Here is a 25,666-nt window from a genome sequence, read left to right on the forward strand (position 1 = left end):
AACTTTCTTTTTTAGGAAGAAACGGATATATGATGAATTAACTGCGAATATTTTTATGCACATTCATATTTTTATAAATATACTAAATATAACAAATACTACATTTTGGATATTTCATTATATGCATTTTTGTATTTTTCAATTTCCAGAAAAGCATAAAAATTCCGCACTCTGATGATAAATATTCTAATGATGAAAAATATACATACAGTTTTTTTTCTAGATGCAAAATTAATTTTCAATTATATAAATACATATTTTAGAATTTAGAAATTAGTAATCGTTTAACTTTACTTTCTTCTGCGCAATATAATCCTGCCCAAATTTGAAGCGATTATTCACAGGGTTGTACTAACGCTATTACAATTTTCAAAAACAAGAAATGTATATACCACATTTATAAGGAATATGTTTGTAATATTAGAGAGGAAATTGTCTTTCCAGTTAATTTAGTTGAAAATGATATTCTTATGCTTTTTTTTACAAAGATCGTCTGGATCTAAACTAATAATGCGAATTATACGATATGATGTAAGAATCAGAAAACATTACATTTATTACAGTCATTAAGGATATTTTTATATGTTCAATGTTCAAATGCACTTGTAAATAAAATGATGGAGATTGTTGATTAATATTGCTTATTTATTGAATATTAAATATTTAATAATACATCTTAATAAATACTTCATTGCATACTGTTATGACAGTACAAAACAGGCATATATGTAAATACATATATATATGTTGATTGTTGATGGGATTTTTATTGAATATTATTATTGACCACACTACTTTTATTAAATAATCAATAGTACGTTTACATGATGCGAGAAAATATACGTAGATTTAAAGACACAGGAAAGGCAAGTTATTCTTAGCTTTAAATAAAAATATACTTTATTGAAAGTTCTTTATACAATCATTATGTTTCCAAATTCGATTATGTAAATACTGTAATACTTCCCATTATTTTACCATTAGGTCATCAGGTTGTTTTCCTATATATAAATATTATTTATATAAGTTTACACATACTTTATTAAAATATTATAAATACAACCAGTAAATAAAAAATAAACTTGAGCACCTTTTTACTTTGCAGCTGTAAATATGGTCATTGATATGCAAAGGTTTGAAGTACATACTCCAGAATTCCTACTATGAAAGTCAAATTATTCCCACCAACCAGCCACTGTATAATTAATTGAGTTCATCGATGAACGACTTCTACAAACAAAAACATTAATGAATTAATTTTTGCCCACAGTAACATTTGTCATCTAAAAACAATTCATTGGACAACTAGCTTACAACAAAACATGAACTTTCATCAGATATTTTTTTTTAATGATATTTCACTCCTTTTTTTTTGTATCTACTTAACACTTGTGTTCGTGCTTCTCCTCTATTCTTTCATTATTCAAGTAGCATATATCGGTCCGTTTGAATTTATAGAGAATAATTCATTCATCTAAACTGCTAAAGAAAAATGTATCAGAATTAGTACACGTTTATAAGATGAAAAATTATAGAGATATTTAGTGCTATTTGATGATTTTGTACAGGTGATTTCTTAAATCGACACAAAATTATATCAATTTCTTTATATTACACATATTTCTTTAAGTTATCTATTATATTGAGGTGAAATATTAGAGATCAAAATTTCAGCCTCAGGAATTACTTAATTAAAAATATTCTTGCAAGCTAATGATATCATTGTAAGAGTGATTCTTGAAGCTGAATAACGCATATACGCAGATAAAAAGAGCAATTAATGATTTTAGTTTAAACGATTAATTTGTTCCATAAAAGGAATGAGTAAAAAAATATGTATATATAAAAGATGAAAAAGAAGTATGAATATTTCGTAATATTTGTCCAATGTATAGGCCATCAAATGTTAAAAATATAATAAATTACCGGATTGGGTAATCCCATCATCCGTGCGTCGAAATAGTAGCGAGAATTATAGAAAATGGGAAGCGTCATTTGTAATGGAGACTTCAACCTTGAGTTGAGTGTTGATTTTTCAATGACGCAAAACCCGATAGTACGTAAGTAATACATTTCAATTCGTAATCACCTGTTGCGAAGTTTAGCCTCTCGTCTATTTCCCAGTCATCATCATCCTCATCATAATTATCATATTCATCCTCATCCTCATCCTCAACCTCATTACCATTATTCATCATTATCATCATCTCAACATCCTCATCATCACTATCATCATATAATCACCACTATCACCTCCACCACTATCATCATCATCATCATCATCATCATCAGCATAATCATAATCATCATCATCAAGTTCATTCATCGATTGGACGGTAACCTGTTATGTAACTCACAAAAATGCTTCCACTCATGGTGTGATTGTCTGATAGAACCACTCACTCATTCCCTTCTCTCCTTTTCTTGTACTTTGACAGAGTAGTAACATGTGAAATTAAGTATATACGTGTATAGACTGGTCCAAGTGGTTGGGACTGATTTTTTGGAATGCGATGCAATACAGCAAGTTTTTCTATCTCTTAGTACCATCTTCAAGGTTTCATTTGATCACTAGTGGAATGTTCCTCCAGCATATCTCCAGCAAAGCTTCCTGTTTATTCAAGCACAAAGATTCATTAATTTGTTACTGATACTGGAAGAACATTCCAAGATTCTGTAAATCTATAAAAGCCTTTGATAAAATGTTAAAGGATACAAATTTATGTTATAATGTACTACAATGTACATACAATGATAAATTGCTAATAACTTTTATGAATGTTTAATCAAACACAGAACACAGATAAGATATATTGGTATATAAGCATGTAGACATATTTACTCCATGATAGATTCACACTGCAAACATTGAAGATTGGCAAGAGATACAACAAACTTGGATAACACACTGCACAGTTTTCCCAAATCTTGTAATTTTCATGTAGATCAACACATCATCTGCTAAAAATGTTTACAGAGTCACCTGAATGGTTCCAGTAATCTGAACCACCTTGTAACAGGTAACAATATACATTAGCATATAATTAAAAAAGGTATCACAGGCCTGAAATAAATTCGTGTATAAGAGGTTGTAAGTGAATATAATTGTCGTTGATTTCACATAAAAGAATTGTTGGCGCACACTTTTTTTTCTATTTTCTCAAATGAAAAAGAGAGTAGCTTGAAAAAAGCAGGATTAAATGAAACGCTTCTTAATTCGAGCAATATCACACATGCACACACATAATACATACAACGAATTACATAAAATAAGCTATCTATTAAATTGTCATTATATGTTTTCTTATAATTTTAAAAAATGATGTGATATTGATCGAACACAGAAATAGATGGTTAACAAGTGGTCCAGCAGAGGAATTTGAAAAAGTGTATAAATAAACTACTGCCAGTGTATAGTTTTTAATCATCCTGTAATGAACTTATGTAATAAGAATCAATCTCTGCCACCTATCAAAATAACATTCTCACATGACAAAACTTTGATGTTATTCGGTCATCATCACTCTCAATATTCTCATTTGAAACGCAATCTCAATTATTAATTTACAATAGAGAACTGTCTACAACAAAATTCGTAAACGTTCACGAACGACATTAATGCTCCTTACGTATTATTTACACACTCGTCGTAGATCATTTCCAAATCGTTTCGCAAGGCATCTTTTGAGCAACAGTTGGATCCAACTGATTCATAAATATATGGATGAAGAATCCGCTTCGCGATGACTCTCTAAGGAGAGGAAAGCATTGTTTTCACCCTCAAAGGACAATATATACGTTATTAATTGCACGATTAGATTTATGTTAGATGTTTAACAGAAGAAATTAAACAAATATTTTTCTCATGGTGAATAGCGAACGATTTGAAATAGATCAGCCGGCTATAATAATGAGCTAGAAACGGTTCTAATGTCTGTTAAAAGTTGTCTTAAACTACAGTCTTTGTATATCGATTATCATTTACAGCAGGACGTCAATAAATAAACTTCGACGCACTTTCCATCAATGTTTTCTTTACATTATGTATAAACATTCTGGATTTCAATAAAGATATATATATCTATATATGCATATATATTTATATATATATATTTATCTATATATATATTCAGGCATTCAATAAACGACTGTGTTCCATCCATAAAATATTTTTTTTCATCTTTTGTTTTTTCATAATTAATTACCGCTCACCTCACATTTATCAATGTACTCACTCATCATTATCAACACGTAGTTTAAGTTTATCTTTTTTGCATCAGACACATATAGTAATATCTATATGCTTTCGTGATCGTGAAACAGCAAGAAATCATTTCTCGATTAAACTTTCATGCCTGTAGTTCTTAGACGACCATTAACAAATACATTCAACCGCCATACACACACACAGAGAGACACGTGAGGTAAAACAATCCAATCTAATTGTCGATTATAATAATAATCTCCTCAATCCGTTAAATCAAAATAAGAAAAAAACAACGATTTTTTAATAGAATAGAAGAAATCGTTTCTTTTTTTTCTTTACACTCTTAAGAAGCACGGTGAGCCAGGCTATTCAAATATTTGATCAAATCATGCTAACACGTACTGCTAATTGCAAGTCTGACTGAATATTACGCAACTGGAAGTTTACATAGATTTCTAGATAAAATTAGAGCTTTCTAAAATAGTATATCGAATCACAATTCATTAAATTACGTAGATTATAAACTTATATACTTTTTTCTTCTCGAAATCCATTAAATCCTTTAAAAGCCCTAACTTATAGAATTTATGAGTTTATGTTTATATAATATTTGTTTAATCTTACAATTAGGAGTACACGTTTAAAGAGTTTTGCTTAAATGATTTAGAAACATTTACATGGTCTCGTAACAATAATACATATTTATTAAGATGAAACTCGCATTGCTCAATGATAATTAATAAAATTATATGCATGTCAAATACGAAACATTTTAAAATTAATATCATGCACAAAAGATATGATAGCACAAATGTATCTTTCACAAAATTCTTTTTATATCCTCTTAATAATGTGTACTCATAATTGTTAATCTGGAAATATCACACCTACATTAATTTCAATGCAGTGTATTGTTAATACCATAAAATAATTCAACTGCAGTTATTTTTTTCTATCTTCATTAAAAGTTTATCTACGCAAGAGTTTATTGGCTACTGTTTATGCAATACGAGTGAACTTTTTCCATTGTTTTTTCTAATCATGATCTTTAGAAAATAAATACTCTACTCTCAGATTGTAAAATATGTAAGCTTATATTGCTTCAGACGATCGAAGAATTTTGTTACTTTCTGTTTTTTTACTTGCGAAAAATATATTAAAAGCTTGCAATATGTCTTTCAAGTGAATTGAAAGGAGGAAAAAATAAGAAGTCGGAAAGATTAGAAAATGCCACCTTTCACACGCAATCAATCAATGAAATATTTGTTACGCACCTATCATACCCAATGTAAAACACATTTCTCACATAAATCGTTCGTGTATACACACGCTAGAAACGTTTTATTTTTCCTTTTTTCCCCTTTGTTCTTTCTCTCCTTTTAAGGCAAAACGTTTAAAGAATTAATGGCATTTTAAATATCGGGTAGCTGCGATCAATCTGTATGCAACTTCAATTTCACACTTATTCTTTTCCATACATTCCAACGGTTTCTCATACGGAAAAACGAACATTACACTTATCGTAAACATGTTGCAACGCAAAATTGTTCATTAGAAATGAACAGACGGCCCCTTGAAACTTCATCTGCTTGATTAAGAAGATAAATTCAACATCAAGAATATGGATATATTTATACATTCACAATTTACTTGTAATAAAGACTACAAAGAAGTAAGTTAGAAAAAAGAAGAGAAAAAGAAAAAGTAATAAAAAAGAACCAAGCAACAAAGACTAAACTTCATTTTTATAACATAAGGTAAATGCACTCCGATTTCAATGTTCTTTTTACATAAAATTCTAAATTTATCTTTTTAGGGGACATATTATGCAATTACTTAAGTAAAAATGAAATTTGTCTTTCAACTAAATCTTCTTATTGACCTTTCTTAATCTCATGACCGTTAGTATCTTGCCTCAATTAAATCACAGATGTGAAATTCAAATAGATCTAAGTTGATGATTCGATTAAAATGAGTATACCAGTGGCACTAATGTAACATTGTGTAATGACACTGGCACGCGAGCAAGAAGATCAAGATCAAAGTTGATGATTTTCACTCAATAAAAATATTTAATCTCATGTTCTACAAACTCTATTGGACTCTGTGTACGCACTAAGTCCTTTAATTCTCAATTACACATTTAAACACACGGCACGAAACTTTAAATAAACAGAAGCACATATACGTACTTCGCTACAATAAATCTCGTTCTTGTTCTTCTACAACACATCCACAATCATCATATATTATATATGTGCATATTTATCATCATCACGATCATTATCATACCATAATCACCAGCAGCATCATCATCCTCATCATTGTCATTTCAGTCTGTACATACTGAGTTGGTTAGACCGCACGCTTGAAATGAGATCATACAATTAGTATGCAAGTTCAGATGATCGAAGCTATCCGTCCTGTCTAAAACACGCACTTAAGGAATATTGTGCTAATTTCTCCATAAGCCAGTAAGAAAGTGAGAAAGAGAAAAAGACAGAGATGTAGAGTTAGAAATACATATCATTTTCTTGTGTGACGTGCTAAAAGACAGAAAGTGTTATTTCATTTTGTTTGTTACTTTTCTCCACGGAGCACACTATCTTATATGTATATGTGTATATAATCATCACGATCAAATGAAATTGAATTTGAATAAAAGTAGAAAAAAAGGGAAGAAAATATATCATTTCTTTCTGTATGTCTGAGATAGTGGAACATACAGAAAGAATAATCATGGAACCCGTTCCCCTCCATTGAGAGATAGAGGCTTTGGTTCTGTTCTTTATATAAATGAAGAAAATTATTTTGTACCTACATACACTTGCCTAGACTCTTGTCACTTGTAGTTAACGTGTCAGGATCAAAGGAACGGATTCGTCGCCCTTTCCAGGACTACACTGGGACCCTCGACGCAGCTTATTCATACTTGAGAAAGGTGTTCGATTTCTGATCACGTTGTCCTGGATGATTCTGCCAAGCACCTTGGGATGCGTTTGGATTATTCGGGCCTGGACCACCTGTTCCAGGATTGCCAGTATTACCATCACCACCCCCTTGATTCATCCAACTGAGAAAGCCAGAGTTTCCACTGTTACCAATACTATTGTTGCCTGAAGGTGGTTGACCAGGTGGGCCAGGCTGGTTCGAATAGCCCTGATCGTTTCCCTGATTCTGCAAGTTACCGATCAGACCCCAAGATGCTTGGTTCAGTGCAGCTGCGACCAAAGCCGGGTTGACTGGTAACGCGGACAAATTCAGCCCTCCCATCGCCAATGGATTTGACATACCGCCACCGCCACCGCCGCCATTATTTTGCCCGGTAATACCCAATGCTTGAAGGTTAGGCATGTCCAGATTGCCCCGATTCCCTGGATTGTTCCAGCCATTTGGACCCATATTGTTACCTGAGTGGCCCATGTATCGGTTACCCTGATAGTTTCCCTGCACGTTATTCTCGACGGGACCTGGAGCGCCTCTACGCATGTTCGAGTTCACTTGATTATTGAAATTTTTATTGTTCCCCTCAGACTTCGGCGCGGCGTTCGACACGTGTACAGACACTCCTTTAATAATGTGATCCTCGCCGCATAGGGACTGGGCTACCTCGGGATCTAAGAAAGTAACAAATGAAAATGCACGGAAAGGTTTTGGGATGAACACGTCCGTCACTTCGCCATATTTGGAGAAATAGTCGCGCAGATCATCAGCAGTTAGGTCTTCTGTACAGCGTCCCACGAATACCTTGCAGGGTACTTGCTGAATCATTCCCTCCTACGCACAAACGCACAATCAATCAATCATGTACAACAGATTTTCACAGATTTTTGGTAATTTTTTGATTTTTTTTTTGTTTTGTTTTTCTTTTAATATTATTCAATAAAACTTGCGTACAGTGCACATTACTGTTATAAATGTACATACAATAATGTATCATTTATCAAAAATAATGGTCAAGTACACACTAACTTTATTATTTAGCTTAATTATTCAAATCTTTGATTGAATATCCAAATATTTCACGTAAAAATAAGTAAGAGAAGAGAAAAGAATGTTAATCTGCACTAACGTCAAGTTTTATAGAAAAATCCTTTTGATACACATGTCTAATTAACGATTTGAGAAAAAAGGTATCGCCTGCTCAATTTACATTTTTTATCCCCATGAATATATATATATATGTAAATATAATATAATACTTAAGCACTATGGCCTTTTTAAAATCCATGCACAAAATCTGTACAATCTCGTTTTTTTCTGTATATATTCGATGTAAAATTTCATGCTATATATATATATTACATTATCTTAATCTGAATAAGCACAATAGTTTGATGATAAAATGTAGACAGTTAGTCAAAGCTATTACTAAAAGTAAATAACAGTTTTTTTTCTTTTTTTTCTCTTTTTTTTATATTTGCAACAGAGATCACGAATCAAGGGGAATATATGTAATTTACGTCTTTATAGCGAATACCATGTGACTACTTATGGATTCAAGGAAACAGAAATTTAAGAGATTCGCTTGTTAAACCGAGATACATTCTCTTTCACTTAGTTTCCATCGAGAAATGTCTATGTTCAAAATTATCGTTCGTATTCATTTCTAACCAATGATGGGTGACAGATATCAATAATTGTATTAACAAATTAAATCATGCCACCTGACAGGCCAATAAAGAGAAAATATTATACGAGGTATAAGAGCAATTGAAAAGTTAAAACAAATTACAAAAGAACACATATCGTGAAAATTTTTTGTCGCTTGAAGGTATCTCATACAAATGATGAACTGAGCGTTTACAAGCAATCTCCAATTATGAAAATCTCTATTCCCGTTGAAGCGTGACACATATGTATTTAACGATAGTAACAAGACTCATCAGTATCTTGACGTATCCGAGACATGATGATCCCTCGATGGGCGATGCTTGTAATAACGGTCGTAATAGTTCTCTTTAGCCGGATATCTTGTTGTATCTGTAAACCTGGCGTCTACTTCCTTCGAATCTGGCGGATATCTGGCGTCTACTTCTCTGTTCTCAGCAGCGTATCTACCATCCGGGTCCCTACCATCGACAGCGTATCTTCTATCCATATCACGATTGTCCACCGGATATCTACAATCAGCTTCTCTACTATCAGCTGGAATTCGATTGTCCGCGTGTCTGGTATCTGGATATCTGACATCCAGTGCGTATCTACAGTCCGTGGATGCGTAACGACCGTCTGCCTCATAATAGTTTCGATCGTAACCATAATTATATCTGGCTTTCTCCGTGTAGTCCGGATTTTCCATGACCGGGTACACAGCACGTCCTTCGTAGTTGGTGTATCTTGTATACTCCGTGTCGGACGGATATGCGGCGCTGGGATTGGGGGCTGCTGCGGTTGTATGCTGGACCATGTAATTACGTGTGTCGTACCCAGGATCCTCATAGGATGGGTAACTCGGTTTCTCATACGCATTGTAATTCTGGCCCTCGTACTTGTACTTATTGTTATCATCGTACGGATAATTGGGAGGGTACGACGGATAATGCGTTGTTTTATAATCGTACTCCGAATCGTACCTAGGTGTATTAGCAGCTTCGGATGTATTTAAGTTGATATACGGTTTCGCCACAGGTACCCGTCGACTACTCGGCGTATGAACCGGTATAGGGCGGTAGCATTCATTGTGTTTGCTCGTATCATACTGACGAGCCATCATTAAGCCATCAATATTCTGCAACCAGATACACCAGCCCTCGACAATCACATACAATTTTTATCTGTTATAATTGATTGAATCACACACATATACGCACTCTCATTCATTAACATACTTTTCTTCTATATTTTTCTTTTGTTTTATTTCTCTTAGGTTTCTTTTTGTTTCAACGTGTCATACCACATACCAATTATAAAGTTTCAAACTATCATCGTAACACGCGCTAATAGAAGATCTTTTATAGTAATAAGAACGGCACGACTTTTAGACATCACGCGTCTTTCATTCATCTACGAACTGTACACTCTATTTGTTCGTATCGTTATCAATACCATTTTACAAGTATTATATTAAATCGATTGTAAAAGACACCATATACTGAATGATTCTATATTTGTTGACGTTTTATGTAAGTTAAATCTAATCATGACCTGGAAGTTCTCTTCGCAAAATTCAGTGCTCACTTCAAGAGATTATAACAATTTGTTACATTGCACACCTTCGATTGCACACACTGTCACGCAAACCATACCCATTACAATATTTATCATTTTCAAAAAGTTACACATTTAACCAGTGCTCGACTATTTTATCATTTAAAATTCACTCCCAGTGCATAACATACGTTTTAACACGAAAAAAGATCGATCTTTCTAAATCTCGTCCCACAGATGCAATGATACTTCTGTTTAAATTTTTCTAACAAGTTAACAGCTGCACAATACACAGAATTCTTATGAAAATTTCGCACTAGGAAATCAAGTTCATAAAATAGTAGTCCTACATGTTGCAACTAATCTGTCCTAAGTTCTCTATAAATCAATTGGGTATGTATTTTCAAATTTCCGTATTTATTTGTCTGACAGTGGTACGCTCTCATAGCATATTCGTGAAATTTCCACACTATTTAAAGAGAACACAAACATACCAATGTTATTTACAAGGGCACGCAAGCATACTTTCTTAAAGTATCTCACTTTGCATCGTACTACACTCATTAAAGCATTCACACACATATATCACATTTCCATTATAAATATGCCACTTAATCGACTACACATTCATCTATTTATACCACAGTATACTTTCTCCTCAAGAGATATATATAAAAGATGACGTTCAAAAATCGTAAATGGAAACCAATTATATGTCTTATAGTCATTGTGCAAAGATTCAGAATAGAGAAAAGAACTTTTTCAACCAAGATTCCATCCGCGTCTGTGCCTTAGTCAGGTCTCTTAATCATTCTTTTATCTTTTTTATAATTCGTACTGTTTATAGTTTGACTAATATCTTATAGCGCGCATCATAGATCTATACAAAATATATATAGAAAAATCATTCTTATACAGACATTGTCTTCCATTGCAAGAAAGTAATTTTGCTGTTTACTTAATTAACAACTTTTTGCTTTTATAATTTTTGGGACATCTTTTTTATAATATGCATTACTTTGTTATATTTACTAAATCACTTGAAAGAACAAAGAAATAGTACAAGATTATTTTATATTTGCATTACTTCATAGAGAAATAAATGAAGAATATATTAATTTTTGTGAATAATTATTTATCAGAAAATTACATTATTGGTACATGATAAATTGGATAGTACGAAACGCGGGTACAGATCTACGATTCGCATGCAAATATCCTACATATATGTATTAAGATCTTAAACAATTGTTAAATAATTAAACATTTCATAGCTACTTGCAGATACATGAAGAAACAATTAATGTTTTTCAATAAACATAATGATGCTCTTACCTTACTATTGGGAACCTTGACATCACACCATCGCCCATCAATCATATGTCGCTGGGCAAGACATCTTAATTGAGACTCATAACTTCCAAATCTAATAAAGCCAAATCCTTTGCTCTGTCCCGACTTTGCATCTTTTTTAACCTACAACAAAATTTAGATTGAAATGAAATTTTAGTCTATAATTATTTTCAAGGTTTTAATTCACTATTCGATACTGAACTATTTTTAATACCTTCTTTAGGAATATTTAAACAAGAACAGAAAAAAAAAAGATGAAAGGAAAAAATTGAGAAACTCACTTGTGCCATGAGTACTTCGCCAAATGTTTCGAAATACTCTCGCAAGTTCTGCTCGGTTGTTTTCCATGGTAAACCAAGTACGATCAAGTCTGTGCAACGCAACTTTGTTTCCATTCTTTTAGTCTTAGCTGTGGAATTTTCCAAATTGTCATCAGATTTACGTTTGTTCTCTGAAAAGATATAAGTGTTCATGTCTACTAACTTTTTTTCATTTTACTAGAACTTCATCCGAAAAAAGTTTGTCATATCACAAGATTCTACACGTATATATATAATTTAAGAAAGAGAGAAAAAATAAATGCAACTATAATAAAAATAATAATAAAAAAACGGAAATATGGAAATCCAGTACAAATAACTACTTTTCAAAAAATATAAAAAATTTGTGTCGTACTGTATACGTATGTGACTATGGGTGTGTGTGTGTGTGTGTGTATGAACGCGCGTGCGCGCGAAAAATACATTATATTAAACATTCAGGTTCACATCTATGTATAATTTTATATATTATATATATTATATATTATACACAGACTCACATAGATGTAAACAAACTTTAGTTATAAATATATAGATATTTATAGACGTTATTAATAATATGAGTTAAGAATATAATGCTAACATATTTATGATCCAGCTGTGAATGTTCATTTATTCAGTTGAATATTAGCATATGCTTATATCAACATCATTAGATGTAGTAAATGATCAAAGTTAATAAGAAACTAATTTTTTAAACTATTTAGAAATAAATATAAATATTTGACCCTCCAATTCCCATATGTATCTTCAACTGCTTTACAACATAAGCAAATCGATACTTTATAGATGCTAATGACAAAAGAATGGCTGCTTTGATATATTTGATTTTTCTTATTTTTGTAGAGAAAATGTTTCGATTACTTGATCAGTTACAGTATTGCAATATCAAAAAAAATATACAGTATGTAATATGCATAATAAATTTATATAAAAATACTAGTTTTTTGATATTTGGATTTTTATATACTTATGAAATGTAGAATTAATATTGCAATTCCAGGATTTTGTTATTTGTATTACCTTGTTCTATTTTTTATTCTATAGATAAAAGTTTTTGCTGTTTACATTAAATAATGGAAAAAGGAAATTTTATATATATACTAAAATATATTTATAGAGATAGAAATTAACAAATGTTTTCCATATTGTATCCTAGTCTGAGTTATGGGAATCAGAGGATTAATAAAAAAAAATTATGCAATATGAAAAAAGGTGAAGTTCTATGTTCTTGAAAAAAAGTAAAAAAAAAACATAAACCAAGAAAAAAAAAAAGGAAAAGATAGGATGGATTTGAAAGCTCAAAATATAACAAACACAAACACATGTACTGGACTTCGAAAAAGACAAGTATATGAGTAAAATTATCATTAAACTATAGATGTTTATGCATTTATGGGAAATTTAAATATAAAATTACATAGCATTACATAGCATTTGTATAATCTGAACAAGTATATGTAATATTCAAGCTAGTAGCTGAAACAACTTTACTTAGTTACATTCGCAAAAACGTAAATTTGCTTAAACATCTGCAGTCTGATGATCATCATAGGATCAACATGAATTATTCAAGATCAAGCATTAGCAACAATAATATTACTAAACTCACAAGAACTAAAAAAAGCTTCAATTTGTTATAAACAATTGATAAGTTTAAGAAACTTTTAAGTTTCACATTAATCAATATATAGTGATGATCAGAAATACCAACACATATTAAATTTAGTTATAAAATCCCATACAAATCTGCAAAACATAACTTTCGAATTTGAATCTTAAATATACATCATAATAAGTAGTACAATAAAGATAAATAATAATAAATATTCCACAAACTGCTTTTATTGAAACATACAATTTCGGAAATCATAAAATCAATAAAAGATTGATGCTAGATCAGATTTCCAAACCAACCAAAGACCAAAAGACTACGTAGAATAAAAAAAAATCATTTAAAAACAATACGAAACCCTTATAAGAATCATAACCAAAGTAAAAATTTAGGTTACATGTAACAATGTTTCTTGAAATTCGTATGAAAATTTTATAAAATAATGTTTCAAGAGTCAAAATTGATATCATAATAATTCTCAACCCCTACTTGTTATATTTTACAAAAAAAAATTACAATCACTGTAAAATTACAAGACTGCGGATTTTTATGCATTTATAATTTTGAAACTGCAAAATTGTACAAAACCCATATAAAATGGAAATATATATAGAACATCTAAATCATAGTACTTTCTACAATATTTGAAAAGTAAACCAATTTTCTACATTTACGAGATTCTACCTTTCCAATTACATTCCCAAAAATACACAATTTACATAAAAATCCATAATCTAATTACAGTTTTCAAAATTCATATAAAAATTTTCTAAAACAATTTATGTGAGTATTAATATTTTTGTTCCTTCAGTATATGCAAAAGCATGCTATATACATATAGTTGATCTTGATTCGTGTGGCGTTAGTACATTTTTGGAAAGGAGTGGGGAGAAGGAGGGGAGGAAATAGGGGAGAGAAAGATATATATATCTATATATATATATCTATATATCATATATATATATATATATATACATATATATGCCAAGAGAGCGAGAGAGAAAGAGAGAGGGCGATCGAAAAAGCAACGATTCATAGTGAAATAAGCACCTTTTGGAAAAACACAGAAGTAAATCGCCTTGCCCCATCCATTTTCCGGTGGATGAAGACGCCCGTCAACGAGACGAATGCCACGCATCGTCCGAGATTCTGGATTCCGATATTTCAGGCCACATGTCCCGGGGAACTGGGCGGTTACGGTAGTCAATAAAAGTGTGCTATCGTCCTCGGTCGGCAATTCAATCGGCTCATCGCCTTCGTCCTCGGCAACCTGGATGTACGACGACATGATTCTTTTTTCTTCCAAACGTACGGTCTCTTTCCCCCAAAAACAAAGATCAAGCGAAACGGTTTTCCCTATTTTCCTTTTTTTTTTTGTTTTCCTTGTTTTCTTCCCAAATAAGAGAAGTACAAATTTCTTCCTCGTACAACACAACAAACACACACGCTCGGACCCGCAAGTCAGTCACGCAACACCGCACCTCTTTCTCTCTTCCCGACACCACCTCTGCCAATGTTGCCAACCGGCCCGCCCCGGAACTCCACCAATGTGTTTCACTAATATATTCGCTTCGTCAACTTCCGCCTTTAAAGCAGCATTTTTAAGAGAAAATCAATTATCTTGAACGATATTATAACAGCAGAATGCGAAAAAGATTTTTTAGAATATGAGTAGTAATTTTGCAGCAGTTAAACAATATTTGTTTTGGTATATTTGGAACAGATGTATGACTAATACGGAGTTCAAGTGAAGCACTAATGTGGTTTTTAAGCATTATGAAGTTGTTTGTTTTTGAATATTTTATATTTTTATATTAACAAAACGTAAAAAGTATAATGATGTATGCTCGAATTATCAATTAATATATGTTGGAAAAGTAAGAAAAGGAAAGTAATTTATAGATTTACTAGGAGTAGAAAAGGAAAGTAATTTGTAGGTTTAATACATGGAAAATAATTTTTGTTATAAATCTATTATGTAATTCGTTTATTTTTAGAAATAAGGTATTATTGTAAGGTATTATAATGCCATCGTTGTATTTTTATAAATTATGTAAATCGTGTATTGTGTAAATTGTGTATCAGTCCTTATTCTTACATTTAGGGAATTTTATAGTGCCAACAGAAGTGTTTGAGAACTCACATAGCAGCAGTTTTTAGCGGGAAGAAATCAAATTTGAAGAATAAGTAGTGTTTTCTTTCAATTAAGAAGTCCATTAATTATTTCAAAAATATATTTCTCTTTGAGAGTACAAACCATGTATTTTAATTTATGATTAATATATTAAAAAATATATTTATTTGTTTACAGTACATAATATGTGACAAATATTTGTTAATATTATATCAGGTAAGTCTCATTAGATTGATCGTTATGATAAACTAAAAAGAAACAAAGTTGAAATGCAGATAATACACAGCCTAAGAAATTTGGTATTTGTATGAATCGATCATTAAGAAGGCAACCGTATGCAAACCACTGACAAGAAACTATTAAAGAAGCCATGATAATGGGAAATGGTAAACTTTCTGTACTTTTAACTCTTATCACATGTGCCTAAAAAATATTTTATTCCATTATTTGTTCTTCAAGTCAAGCAATTATTACAAACTGAAAAAATTAGGAGACTTACCAACATCATTAATGGAGATGCAAAAAATAATACTGTTAATATACAACTAAGGAAACCAACATATTTTGCAGCTAATGCTCTGTCTTCCTCATAAAAACTATAAAAGTACACAAATCCAAGGAAGCAAGTGGCTGCAATCATTTGTTTTATTGGTTTAAATTTTTGTACACTATACAAAATGAATATGTAAACATAAGATGCTTGGAGTATGGAGCCAAAAACATTCACTAACAATATAAATCGATCTCCAATAAGCATACCGTATCTCATCCACAAGACACATCTGTAACATATTATACAAGAACTTGACTCCAATAATAAACGTTAAGTAAATGTTTAAGAGTCATTAAAATGTTTATAAATTAAGCAGTAATATGAGGATCAAATGAACAATCATTAAGAGAAATCAACATCTGTTAGCAATAAACTGTTTTTGAAATCAAAAAGGTATAACACTTACGATGTATAACATGTTACAAATGCCAAGATTGAGCTATTTCCTGTACTGCCATTTTTAATGATCTTTCTGCATACTAGCCTAAAACATACTTTTGTAACTTTCTGATTTCATTGTAAGACAATAGAATTTGTTGAGTGTAACAAAAGAGAATTAACGCTTATTTTTTTAGATTTTTTCTTGTCATTATCAAAAGAAAGTTTTATGAAGTTAAATGATTATAATTTGGGACCTTATTGTACATGATTATGACAATAAATTACACAACTATATTTTAAAATTTTCTTCATAAGAGTAAGTCCGTTGCAGGCTCGTATTTTTACTTACACGCCGGCTAAAAATTGTAAAACCGTGCAAATCGAGGCGGTTGTGGCTAACGCGTCTCTAATCTCAGTCGAAAACATGATTTAAAATATTCATATTACTTCTGTATATCAACATTCATGACTTGGATTTTTAACCTTGAAATTCACTATAAAATGTGATCTAGTTTTATTATAAAAGAGAGTCTAATGAGATTGGCGAGAGAAAATAAGTAAAACCATGTAATCAAAATCTAGGGGAAATTACATCATATTCAAAATTCTGTGATATAAAATAAAAAGTTATTTTTCAAAACATTATCCTCTTAAGTATATTTTACTACAGGTTAAATAAATGTCATAAGTTCGGCCGCTCAATTAAAACATTTTTTAAAATATCAATTAAAATCATTCCTGAAGATTTCAATATGCTAGCAACTATTAACCAATAATTGCAGCGTCACGTGATCATTTGTATATATTTATCTTTGACTTCACGTGTCTAAGAGAATATATATATTTTTTTTTTTTTACTTTCTATTAAATTATTTTTATTTATAATGTATTAAATAATATATTTTATATATGTACAATATAACTTTTTGAAACAGTTATGTATAATTGTATGGCACTAAGCATCACGTTGTGGTTGACATCTACATATTACTGAAATACGTCTGCCCTTTAATATATGTTGTCCTTTAAAAAAAGATTCTTCATTTTTTAGAATTTCGTGATTATAATTGTACCTAGCTGCACCACTATAAAGCGAAGATAACAGGCCATATATATGGATTAAAAGTACATAATATAATATAATATATAATAATATAATATAAATAATATAAATAATATAAATAATTAAGGAATCATTACTCTTACCTCATTATATATAGAGATCTCCTTGGCAATAGAAAATCTTTATATAAAGTTATATTATCAACCATTTTTAGTCTCATTACACTATCAGTTAACAAACTTAAACCAGTAATAATCTCTCCACAGAACTATGAAGAAGAATTCCATCTATGTAAATCCTGCTTGTGTTAGAAATTAAAAAGTAAAATACATACTCTAATGCTATCAACATGTGGCTTTATCCATCCTTCTGGTGCTAAGTCTAAAACATGTATCAGTGAAATCTGAGACATATCTTTAGAAAATGCTTTCTCTCGAATTCTATTTATTATCTTTGCATTCTCATTGTTCCATTTGCCTTTTTCCGTTTCTCTATAATTATGTATTGCCTATAATAATCAATTTGGGGATGTACAATTAGAATTTTATAGAAATAGTGATAGATCAATTTCATTATACTAACATCATCCCAATGCGACTGTTCATATTTTAGTCTTCTCACATAAGGATCAATTTCTTCCATTAAAGACTTTTCTTCTTCAAGTGTGATAAAATTTGGTAGAACTTGCATCGTTCTCTCTAACTCTTCCTCCCAATTTTTAAAATCAATCTCCGTCTTATTAAACAAAGTTTTCGATTGCGAATAATATTTCACACTATTGTAATTGAAATATTTATTTATGAAATGAATGAAATTCAATTTAACTTTCATCCTTCATTCACCTTTTTCAATAGGTTAGGAACTTATAGGCTACGAATGATAAAGATTTAATAATATACATTAAAGTTTAATCGATCACCTATGAGAGATGGATACTCGTTCAATGTGTAGTCCTTAGGTCATTTGATATATGTAAATACATATATCACAAGATGAATATAATTGTTTCAGAAATAATAATATTAATACATAAGGAAGTAATTTTCAAACTACATTGCTAGGGATTACTGGATACGATACTGACTTTTATTTAATAGAAGGTGAAAAATATATTTATTAATATATACAACGTACATAATATAATATTTAAACAAGATTATAGTATACAAATATTGAACAATTTCACAATTGCAGTCTTGAATGACTTCACTTTTAGCTTTTACCAGTAGGTAGCGTAGCAGCATTACTGAGCATGTGGTGTTTTAATTGTTGGCGGGTAATCATTAATTATAAATCATGATCATGTAATAAGATCGTTTAGCTGCATATCATCAGATATCATTGTACAACAAATTTAAATTGAATTGCTTCCCGCTTAAAAAATTAATTTTGACAGTTCGTCTCTATTTTACAATACCTTAAGATTGAAAGCCGGAATTTACTCCAAATTCATATTACGTTATCTCATTTACCTCTCCTGATTATATTTAAATTTGTATTATTTTACACATCATAAATATAATTACATATTATGTAGTTAATTATGTGAATTTCAAATATTTATGCAAGTATAATGTTATTTGTATCAGCTATATAACTATATAGTTACTATATAGTTATATATTCTGATAGTATGTATAATGTCATACATAAATTTTACTATAGATTGAAATATTAGTAGGCATTTTCATTATTAAACATTTGCTTTATTCTGTACAACAAATATCATTTTTTCACTTTTATGATATATTTCTTTCAAAAATAAAGTATGTTTCTAAATTCCCTATATATACATTTTCTCCAGTCATTATAAAATGTGTTTCCATATCTCCTCTTGTAATTGCATGATTCTATGATTCTTAATTCTCTAATAGAAATTGCGCGCGAATTAATGATGGATGATATTACAGAGTTTAGATTAGACCATCCATTGTTTGAGTTTCATCTTTTTGAACAAATTTGCATTGAAAAAGAAAGATCTGAAGATTGGACTTACAATGAAGAAAGTAAGTCAGTCTGCTAAGGTAATATATATTTATGGATATTTATGCAAATTCATATTTTTATGTATATAAGTAAAAAGATAGAACCTAAGTAAAGAATTACTTTATCTATTAAATCCTATGAGCTAAATGACTTATATTTGTTAGTGGCAAATTCTAGTAATAAGCAATAAAAATAAATAAATATATTAAATATAGTAAGTACTATATTTTGAATATTTTTATATACATTCAGTGCATCTTTGCATCCTGAAATTTATCCTTCAGTAAACGAAACCAAAAGTAATATATAGCTTTTATCCAACAATTTTTATTTACTATTTTGTTTTTTGGTCACTAAACATGTAAAATTCATGAACATCTTTGTTTTATCAGTGTGATTTCTTTTTTCATAGAGCTACTCAAATAATGGCACAAAACTTTCTCAGAAGAAAATATCAGTTTATTTTACAAAAGGTATAAGTAATAGTAGTACAATGAATAGTACAATTGAAATCAATGCTGTAAATTGTGAAACACCAAGAAAGAGAAAGATTTCAAAAGATACAGATTCAACACGAGTTAAAATTGCAAAATGTGATACTATTTCAGATGCATGTAGCATACAAAGCATACATCAAACTCCAAGAAAACAAAGACTTGCAATTGGAAATAAAGACAATGTAATTGATATATTCAATAGCTCTAGTAAAAATAACGATACTGACATGGCTATAAATGAAACTATATCTGAAGACATTTTTATAACAGAATATGATTGGAAGGAAAATATAGATACCAATGAATATATAAGCACAACATATAAATCAAACAAAAAACAAATAATGGAAAAGAAAACACTGTTACAAGAGATTCAGCCTGATAATCATTTGATAAAAGAGAACAAAACAGATCATATGAAACAATCTGTGTTTAGTGATAAAAAGCATGAAGGAATTCATTCGGAAATAGAGTCATTTTTTACAGATGATTTTAAAGATTGTTTCGAGGAAGAATGGTGTTCAAATACTAGCCAAATTAATTTTAATTCCTTGCAGAGATGTAAAATTATTGATGTACAAAGGGAGTATAATAGTATATTGTTAACTGTGAACCAAGAAGACTGTGAAACATCTGATACAACCGTCAGATGTTCAGATTTCTGGTAAGTAACACAATTACAATAGTGCATTTAAAATAGAATATTTAATTCAATTCCTCGAATTGAAATTTAGGAAGGATGCTAAAGTACAAAAAGATGACATTGTTGTTATTCAAGCTAGAAAAGAAAATAACCAATGGATTATAGATAACAGTAATGGCTTTCTTATTGTTCAACCAGATGCATTAATATCTGGGACAACAGTATCTGGTGCATTATTTTGTAAAAGAAAGGCAGTTTTAAGTGAAAAGTTTAGAAAGATGGAGAGTCTGCCTCCTTTCATGGGAGATTCCACACCACTGGTTATTGGAAGTTTAGTGCATGAATTATTGCAAACCGTAAGTGTAATTTAACATTCTTTCTGAATTCTTCTAGGATTTTATAAATGTGGTATTAATGTTCCAGGCAATAAGAAAAAACATTAGTGAAGTAAGCGATATTACAAAGTTAATGAACAGTATATTGCAGACCACAGACACATGCAGTTTACTTTATGCATCCAACATATCTTTGGAGACCTGTAGGCAGCAAATTCTCCCATATGTCCCAAAAATACGAGAATTTATCCAACATTATTTGAAAGGTATGTAAAATATATAATACACGATTTATTATTTTTTATTGAAAATATTAAAAATTTTAGATAAAACGCAGCAAGGTATAAATAATATAAAGAATAACTTTAAAGGTAGAATTGCTCAAATTAGGGACATAGAAGAGAATATTTGGCTGCCTAAATTAGGTTTAAAAGGAAAGATAGATATTAGTGCAGAAGTTAAAGTAAATTGCAAACAAAAAATTATGCCACTTGAAATTAAGACAGGGAAGCCTTCATTTTCTTTGGAGCACAGGGCGCAAGTTATTCTTTACATCATGATGATGACTCTTACAGGTCAAGACACGGATACAGGTCTTTTACTTTATCTTAGGTACTCATACCATACTCATACTTAGGTAACACTTATCAGAGCATATTAAAGTTTTACTAAATTAATTATAATACCAATGCATTCTATTACAGGGAGAATAATATACAAGAGATTAATAGTACCCATCCTGAAAAAAGAGACTTGATACTATTAAGGAACTCCTTAGCTAGTTATTTTGTTCCCAAATCGAGTGAGAAATTAACGAATCTAACTTCTAAATCAGATTTGCAGATGTTGGATTTACCAGAGCCAATTAATCATCATAATGCCTGTTCAAAATGTACTTACAATACATTATGCTGTATGTACTTGAGCAAAGATTCAAGTATACAGTTATCTGAGACAAACCCATTAGTGGAGTTAGGAAAAAAAATCTTGGATAAATACAAACCTAGTCATATCGATTATGTGTTGCATTGGATTTCTTTATTACAGATGGAAGAAAGTTCACAGTCGAGCAATAATGTAATGAGATATCTATGGACATTAAGCCCAGAAAAAAGGTAAAAAGCTGCATGATCATTTTTATAAAATTATATTGATCTTTTTAATTAAATTGATTGCTCCATTTCTCCAGGGAAGCAAAGAAAACTTGTATATGTAATTTGAAAGTGATAGGAAAAGTTACTGATTGCGATACAAAATACAGACATACTTTTGTTCGCTCAAATCTCGACACACAATTCTCAAATATTAATATTCCATATATGGAATTTTCAGATAATGAATATGTTTTAGTTAGCACAAATACAAGGATAAATTTATCCGCAGGATTTATAGCACAAAGGAAAGAAAATTCTATTACGTTAATATTAGAAAGGTACATTAAAAAGAAAGCTTTTTTGTTGAACATTGTGTTGAATTATAATCTTCCATTTGATTTCAGAGATGTCACCAAGTATAATATAAACGAATTTTTCCACATAGATAAGTACTCGTCTTCCAGCTTATTTTCTGGCAATCTTGCGAACGTAGGAGGTTTAATGAGTGACAGTGAAATTTGCGAGAAATTACGAGATATTGTGATAGACAAGTTTGTAGAATTTTCATCTTTATATCTTTTTATAAATCTTTATATCTTTTTTTGTTGAACTTGTCTTTTTATCAGGAAACCAGCATGTTTTGAAAAAGGTTTGCCATATCCGATCATAAAGGCAAGTGCGAGGATATTACAAAATTTAAATAAAATTCAGCAAAGAGCAGTTTTAATGGCAATATCTGCGAAAGAATATCTTTTAATTAAGGGAATGCCAGGTACAGGAAAAACGCAGACAATAGTTGCTCTAGTAGAAGTCCTGCATAAACTAGGGCATTCTGTGTTAATTACTTCACATACAAACAGTGCTGTAGACAATATTTTATTGAAACTGTTACACAAGAATATCGACTTCCTGAGATTAGGATCATCGACCCATCCATCTTTAAGACACAAAAGTGAAGCGTACGCTACAGCAAATTGTAATACACCGAGTAGTTTAGAGGCGGTGTATTCTAGTAAAGTATGAACTATTTCTAAACATGATATTTTCTATAATAAAATTATCATCCTGAATACTTCTAGGATTATGGTAATAGGAAAAAGTTTTAAAATTTACCCAGGCGTAGTATTTTGTAAATAATTTTATTTAAAAAAGAATTTTTTTTCTGTAGCATTAAAGGTATTCATATAGCACTAGAGATATGGTGATTCCTATTATAATTAATTTTATTAGTTATCTTCATAATTTTACAGAATATTATCGGCGTAACTTGTTACGGAGCCCATCATGCACTTCTTGGAAGACGTATGTTTGACGTATGTATCGTGGATGAAAGCACGCAGGTGTTGCAACCAACTGTATTACGTCCTTTATACAGTGCAAAGAAATTTATTCTTGTAGGAGATCCTGACCAATTGCCCCCAATTATTAAGAACAAGTTAGCCAGGTATCTATCAGAATACTTTTGAATGTATTACATTATAATTAGGCTTCGAATTTTTATGCATTTATGAGACATTTATAGATGTAGAAATACAAATCTCTGCTTAGGCTGTTTCTTTTAGTTGCATTCAATAAAAATATAAATCACATACAAATCGCACAAATACATGTAGTCCAATTATGATTACAAAGATAATATTTTTTAGCTCCTCATTCACTTTCATTATAAAATTGTAATAATCTTCTTTTCACAGAAAACTTGGTGCAGATGAATCCTTATTTGCTCGGTTGGATAGCGAAAACAATACTATTAAGCTAACAAAACAGTATAGAATGAATAAAAATATAATGTACTTAGCAAATAAGCTTACATATAATGACATGTTAGAAGCAGGTGATACTTCCATAGAGAATGCTACTTTCGTTACACCATCCAAAGAAGTAAATGTAATAAATAAAACACCCTTCAATGTTATATTCGTAAGCTAATAAGATTATATTTCAGGTTTTAACAAAAGAAGAAGAATGGATACAGAAGGTATTATCATCTGATATAAGTGACTCCGTAATCGTATTAAACACGGGATGTACCAATAAACTAAAAGAAAACTATAACTTAAGTGAAAAAGGATATCTAGATAGCGACGAAGTGAACTCAAACATTTGGGAAGCTGTTATAGTGTCTAAACTAGTGAAAACATTTTTAAAAGTGACGTTGAATAACATTTAAATTAGCCACGTTTATAGTAAATTTATATTGGAATAATTGTTTTAATGTTTAGGTGAATGCGAATCTTGAAAATATTGGCGTTATTGCACCATTTAGAGCGCATGTTAATTTATTGAAAAAAGTTGTTGCAGAGGATATAGAGATAAATACTGTTGATCAATATCAAGGACGCGATAAAGACATCATAATTTATTCATGCGCTAAAAGTATAACTAACTTTAGTGATATAAGAGAGGTAACATATTTAAGTTTAATAGATTTATATAAGTTAAAAATAATGGTCTAATTAATATTTTTTAAACATAGGATTTAGAAGTACTGGGGGACCACCGGCGATTAACTGTGGCTATAACTAGAGCAAAGCATAAGTTAATTGTCATAGCGGATAAAAGAACTATATCTCAATATTCGGCCTTCAAAAAATTATTTTATTTTATTGAAAATAAAAATATAATAGATTTAGATAATAGCTATAATGGGTTTTGCTGGAAAAATCTTCTAAGTATTTTGTAATATATTTTATTATCTTTTTATACGACAAATTTGTTACGGCGAAGAATTGGATAAAAAAAATTTGTTGATTTATAAAAGGAAGCTGCATGAATATGTATGATATTTCAATTTTAATAAGATTTTATGTCTACGTGGAATGTTTGATGTATTATTTTATTTTATACATGTATCATGAAGAGCTGGTAATTAAGATATGTGTTTGATTAGAAACTTATTGTTTTTACGTTTACCTTGATTATAGAACAAACATCTTCGATCATACATAAAGTTATTGACCTTAACGGAAATTAATTGAGATAACAAATAATATGTTATTTTAATTATAAATATAGATACTATATCAAGAGTATTAGATATCATGATAAGATAATGATTTCAAGATATTTAATGGTTCAATAAGATGTACAATCGGTTTATTTACATATTGTCCAATTTATTTTTTGAAACTTAATGGTATTCACTAATTAATCAGTAATCTGTTTAATTAATCAGTTTGTAATATAAGCAAACGCATGAATTTCATTAAAAATCAATGTCTGTCTGATGAAAAAAGCTTGTATCCACTCCAGATTAGAATAATATCTAATGCAATTGAAGATCAATGATTGAAGATTACAATTAAAATATCTTATAATATATATATTACAAATTA

The 25,666-nt window shown here is 30.2% G+C and overlaps 3 protein-coding genes across 16 annotated transcripts; 1 reads left to right on the top strand and 2 right to left on the bottom strand.

Moving 5' to 3' along the window:
• Positions 1 to 1,089: 1,089 nt before the first annotated feature.
• Positions 1,090 to 15,171, bottom strand: LOC100646812 (TAR DNA-binding protein 43). Of its 7 annotated transcripts, none has more exons than XR_007226701.1 (6): positions 14,696 to 15,166; positions 11,992 to 12,161; positions 11,693 to 11,833; positions 7,029 to 7,984; positions 1,315 to 1,479; positions 1,090 to 1,230 (listed from the first exon to the last, which is right to left on the bottom strand). XR_007226701.1 is itself a non-coding variant. In XM_012319677.3 (5 exons), exons 1-5 carry the CDS (start codon positions 14,931 to 14,933, stop codon positions 7,130 to 7,132), a joined length of 1,326 nt encoding a protein of 441 aa, XP_012175067.1. In that variant the 5' UTR covers positions 14,934 to 15,167; the 3' UTR covers positions 3,415 to 7,129. The 7 variants fall into 7 exon arrangements, 4 of the variants coding, with proteins under 4 accessions (XP_012175067.1, XP_012175065.1, XP_012175063.1 ...); XR_007226700.1 differs by having other exon boundaries at positions 1,315 to 1,482; XR_007226702.1 differs by lacking the exon at positions 1,315 to 1,479.
• A 754-nt stretch (positions 15,172 to 15,925) lies between these two features.
• Positions 15,926 to 18,946, bottom strand: LOC100647283 (bidirectional sugar transporter N3). Of its 2 annotated transcripts, XM_048413087.1 has the most exons (6): positions 18,359 to 18,946; positions 18,111 to 18,284; positions 17,920 to 18,044; positions 16,739 to 16,816; positions 16,279 to 16,561; positions 15,926 to 16,202 (listed from the first exon to the last, which is right to left on the bottom strand). In XM_048413087.1, the coding sequence occupies exons 1-6, from the start codon at positions 18,605 to 18,607 to the stop codon at positions 15,987 to 15,989; spliced, it is 1,125 nt and encodes a 374-aa protein (XP_048269044.1). In that variant the 5' UTR covers positions 18,608 to 18,946; the 3' UTR covers positions 15,926 to 15,986. The 2 variants fall into 2 exon arrangements, 1 of the variants encoding a protein (XP_048269044.1); XR_007226703.1 differs by lacking the exon at positions 16,739 to 16,816 and adding an exon at positions 17,063 to 17,798 and having other exon boundaries at positions 16,193 to 16,409; positions 18,359 to 18,937.
• A 665-nt stretch (positions 18,947 to 19,611) lies between these two features.
• LOC100646210 (DNA replication ATP-dependent helicase/nuclease DNA2) lies at positions 19,612 to 25,550 on the top strand. Of its 7 annotated transcripts, none has more exons than XM_048413068.1 (15): positions 19,612 to 19,782; positions 20,175 to 20,235; positions 20,371 to 20,923; positions 20,994 to 21,258; positions 21,326 to 21,503; positions 21,564 to 21,849; positions 21,942 to 22,352; positions 22,427 to 22,669; positions 22,736 to 22,882; positions 22,958 to 23,348; positions 23,582 to 23,775; positions 24,026 to 24,218; positions 24,277 to 24,480; positions 24,554 to 24,736; positions 24,808 to 25,550. In XM_048413068.1, exons 1-15 carry the CDS (start codon positions 19,774 to 19,776, stop codon positions 25,012 to 25,014), a joined length of 3,525 nt encoding a protein of 1,174 aa, XP_048269025.1. In that variant the 5' UTR covers positions 19,612 to 19,773; the 3' UTR covers positions 25,015 to 25,550. The 7 variants fall into 7 exon arrangements, with proteins under 7 accessions (XP_048269025.1, XP_048269021.1, XP_048269022.1 ...); XM_048413067.1 differs by having other exon boundaries at positions 19,613 to 19,800; XM_048413064.1 differs by having other exon boundaries at positions 19,612 to 19,800; positions 20,175 to 20,923.
• The last annotated feature ends 116 nt before the right edge of the window (positions 25,551 to 25,666 follow it).

Source organism: Bombus terrestris, chromosome 16, assembly GCF_910591885.1.
Source record: "Bombus terrestris chromosome 16, iyBomTerr1.2, whole genome shotgun sequence".
Taxonomy (NCBI): Eukaryota; Metazoa; Arthropoda; class Insecta; order Hymenoptera; family Apidae; genus Bombus; species Bombus terrestris.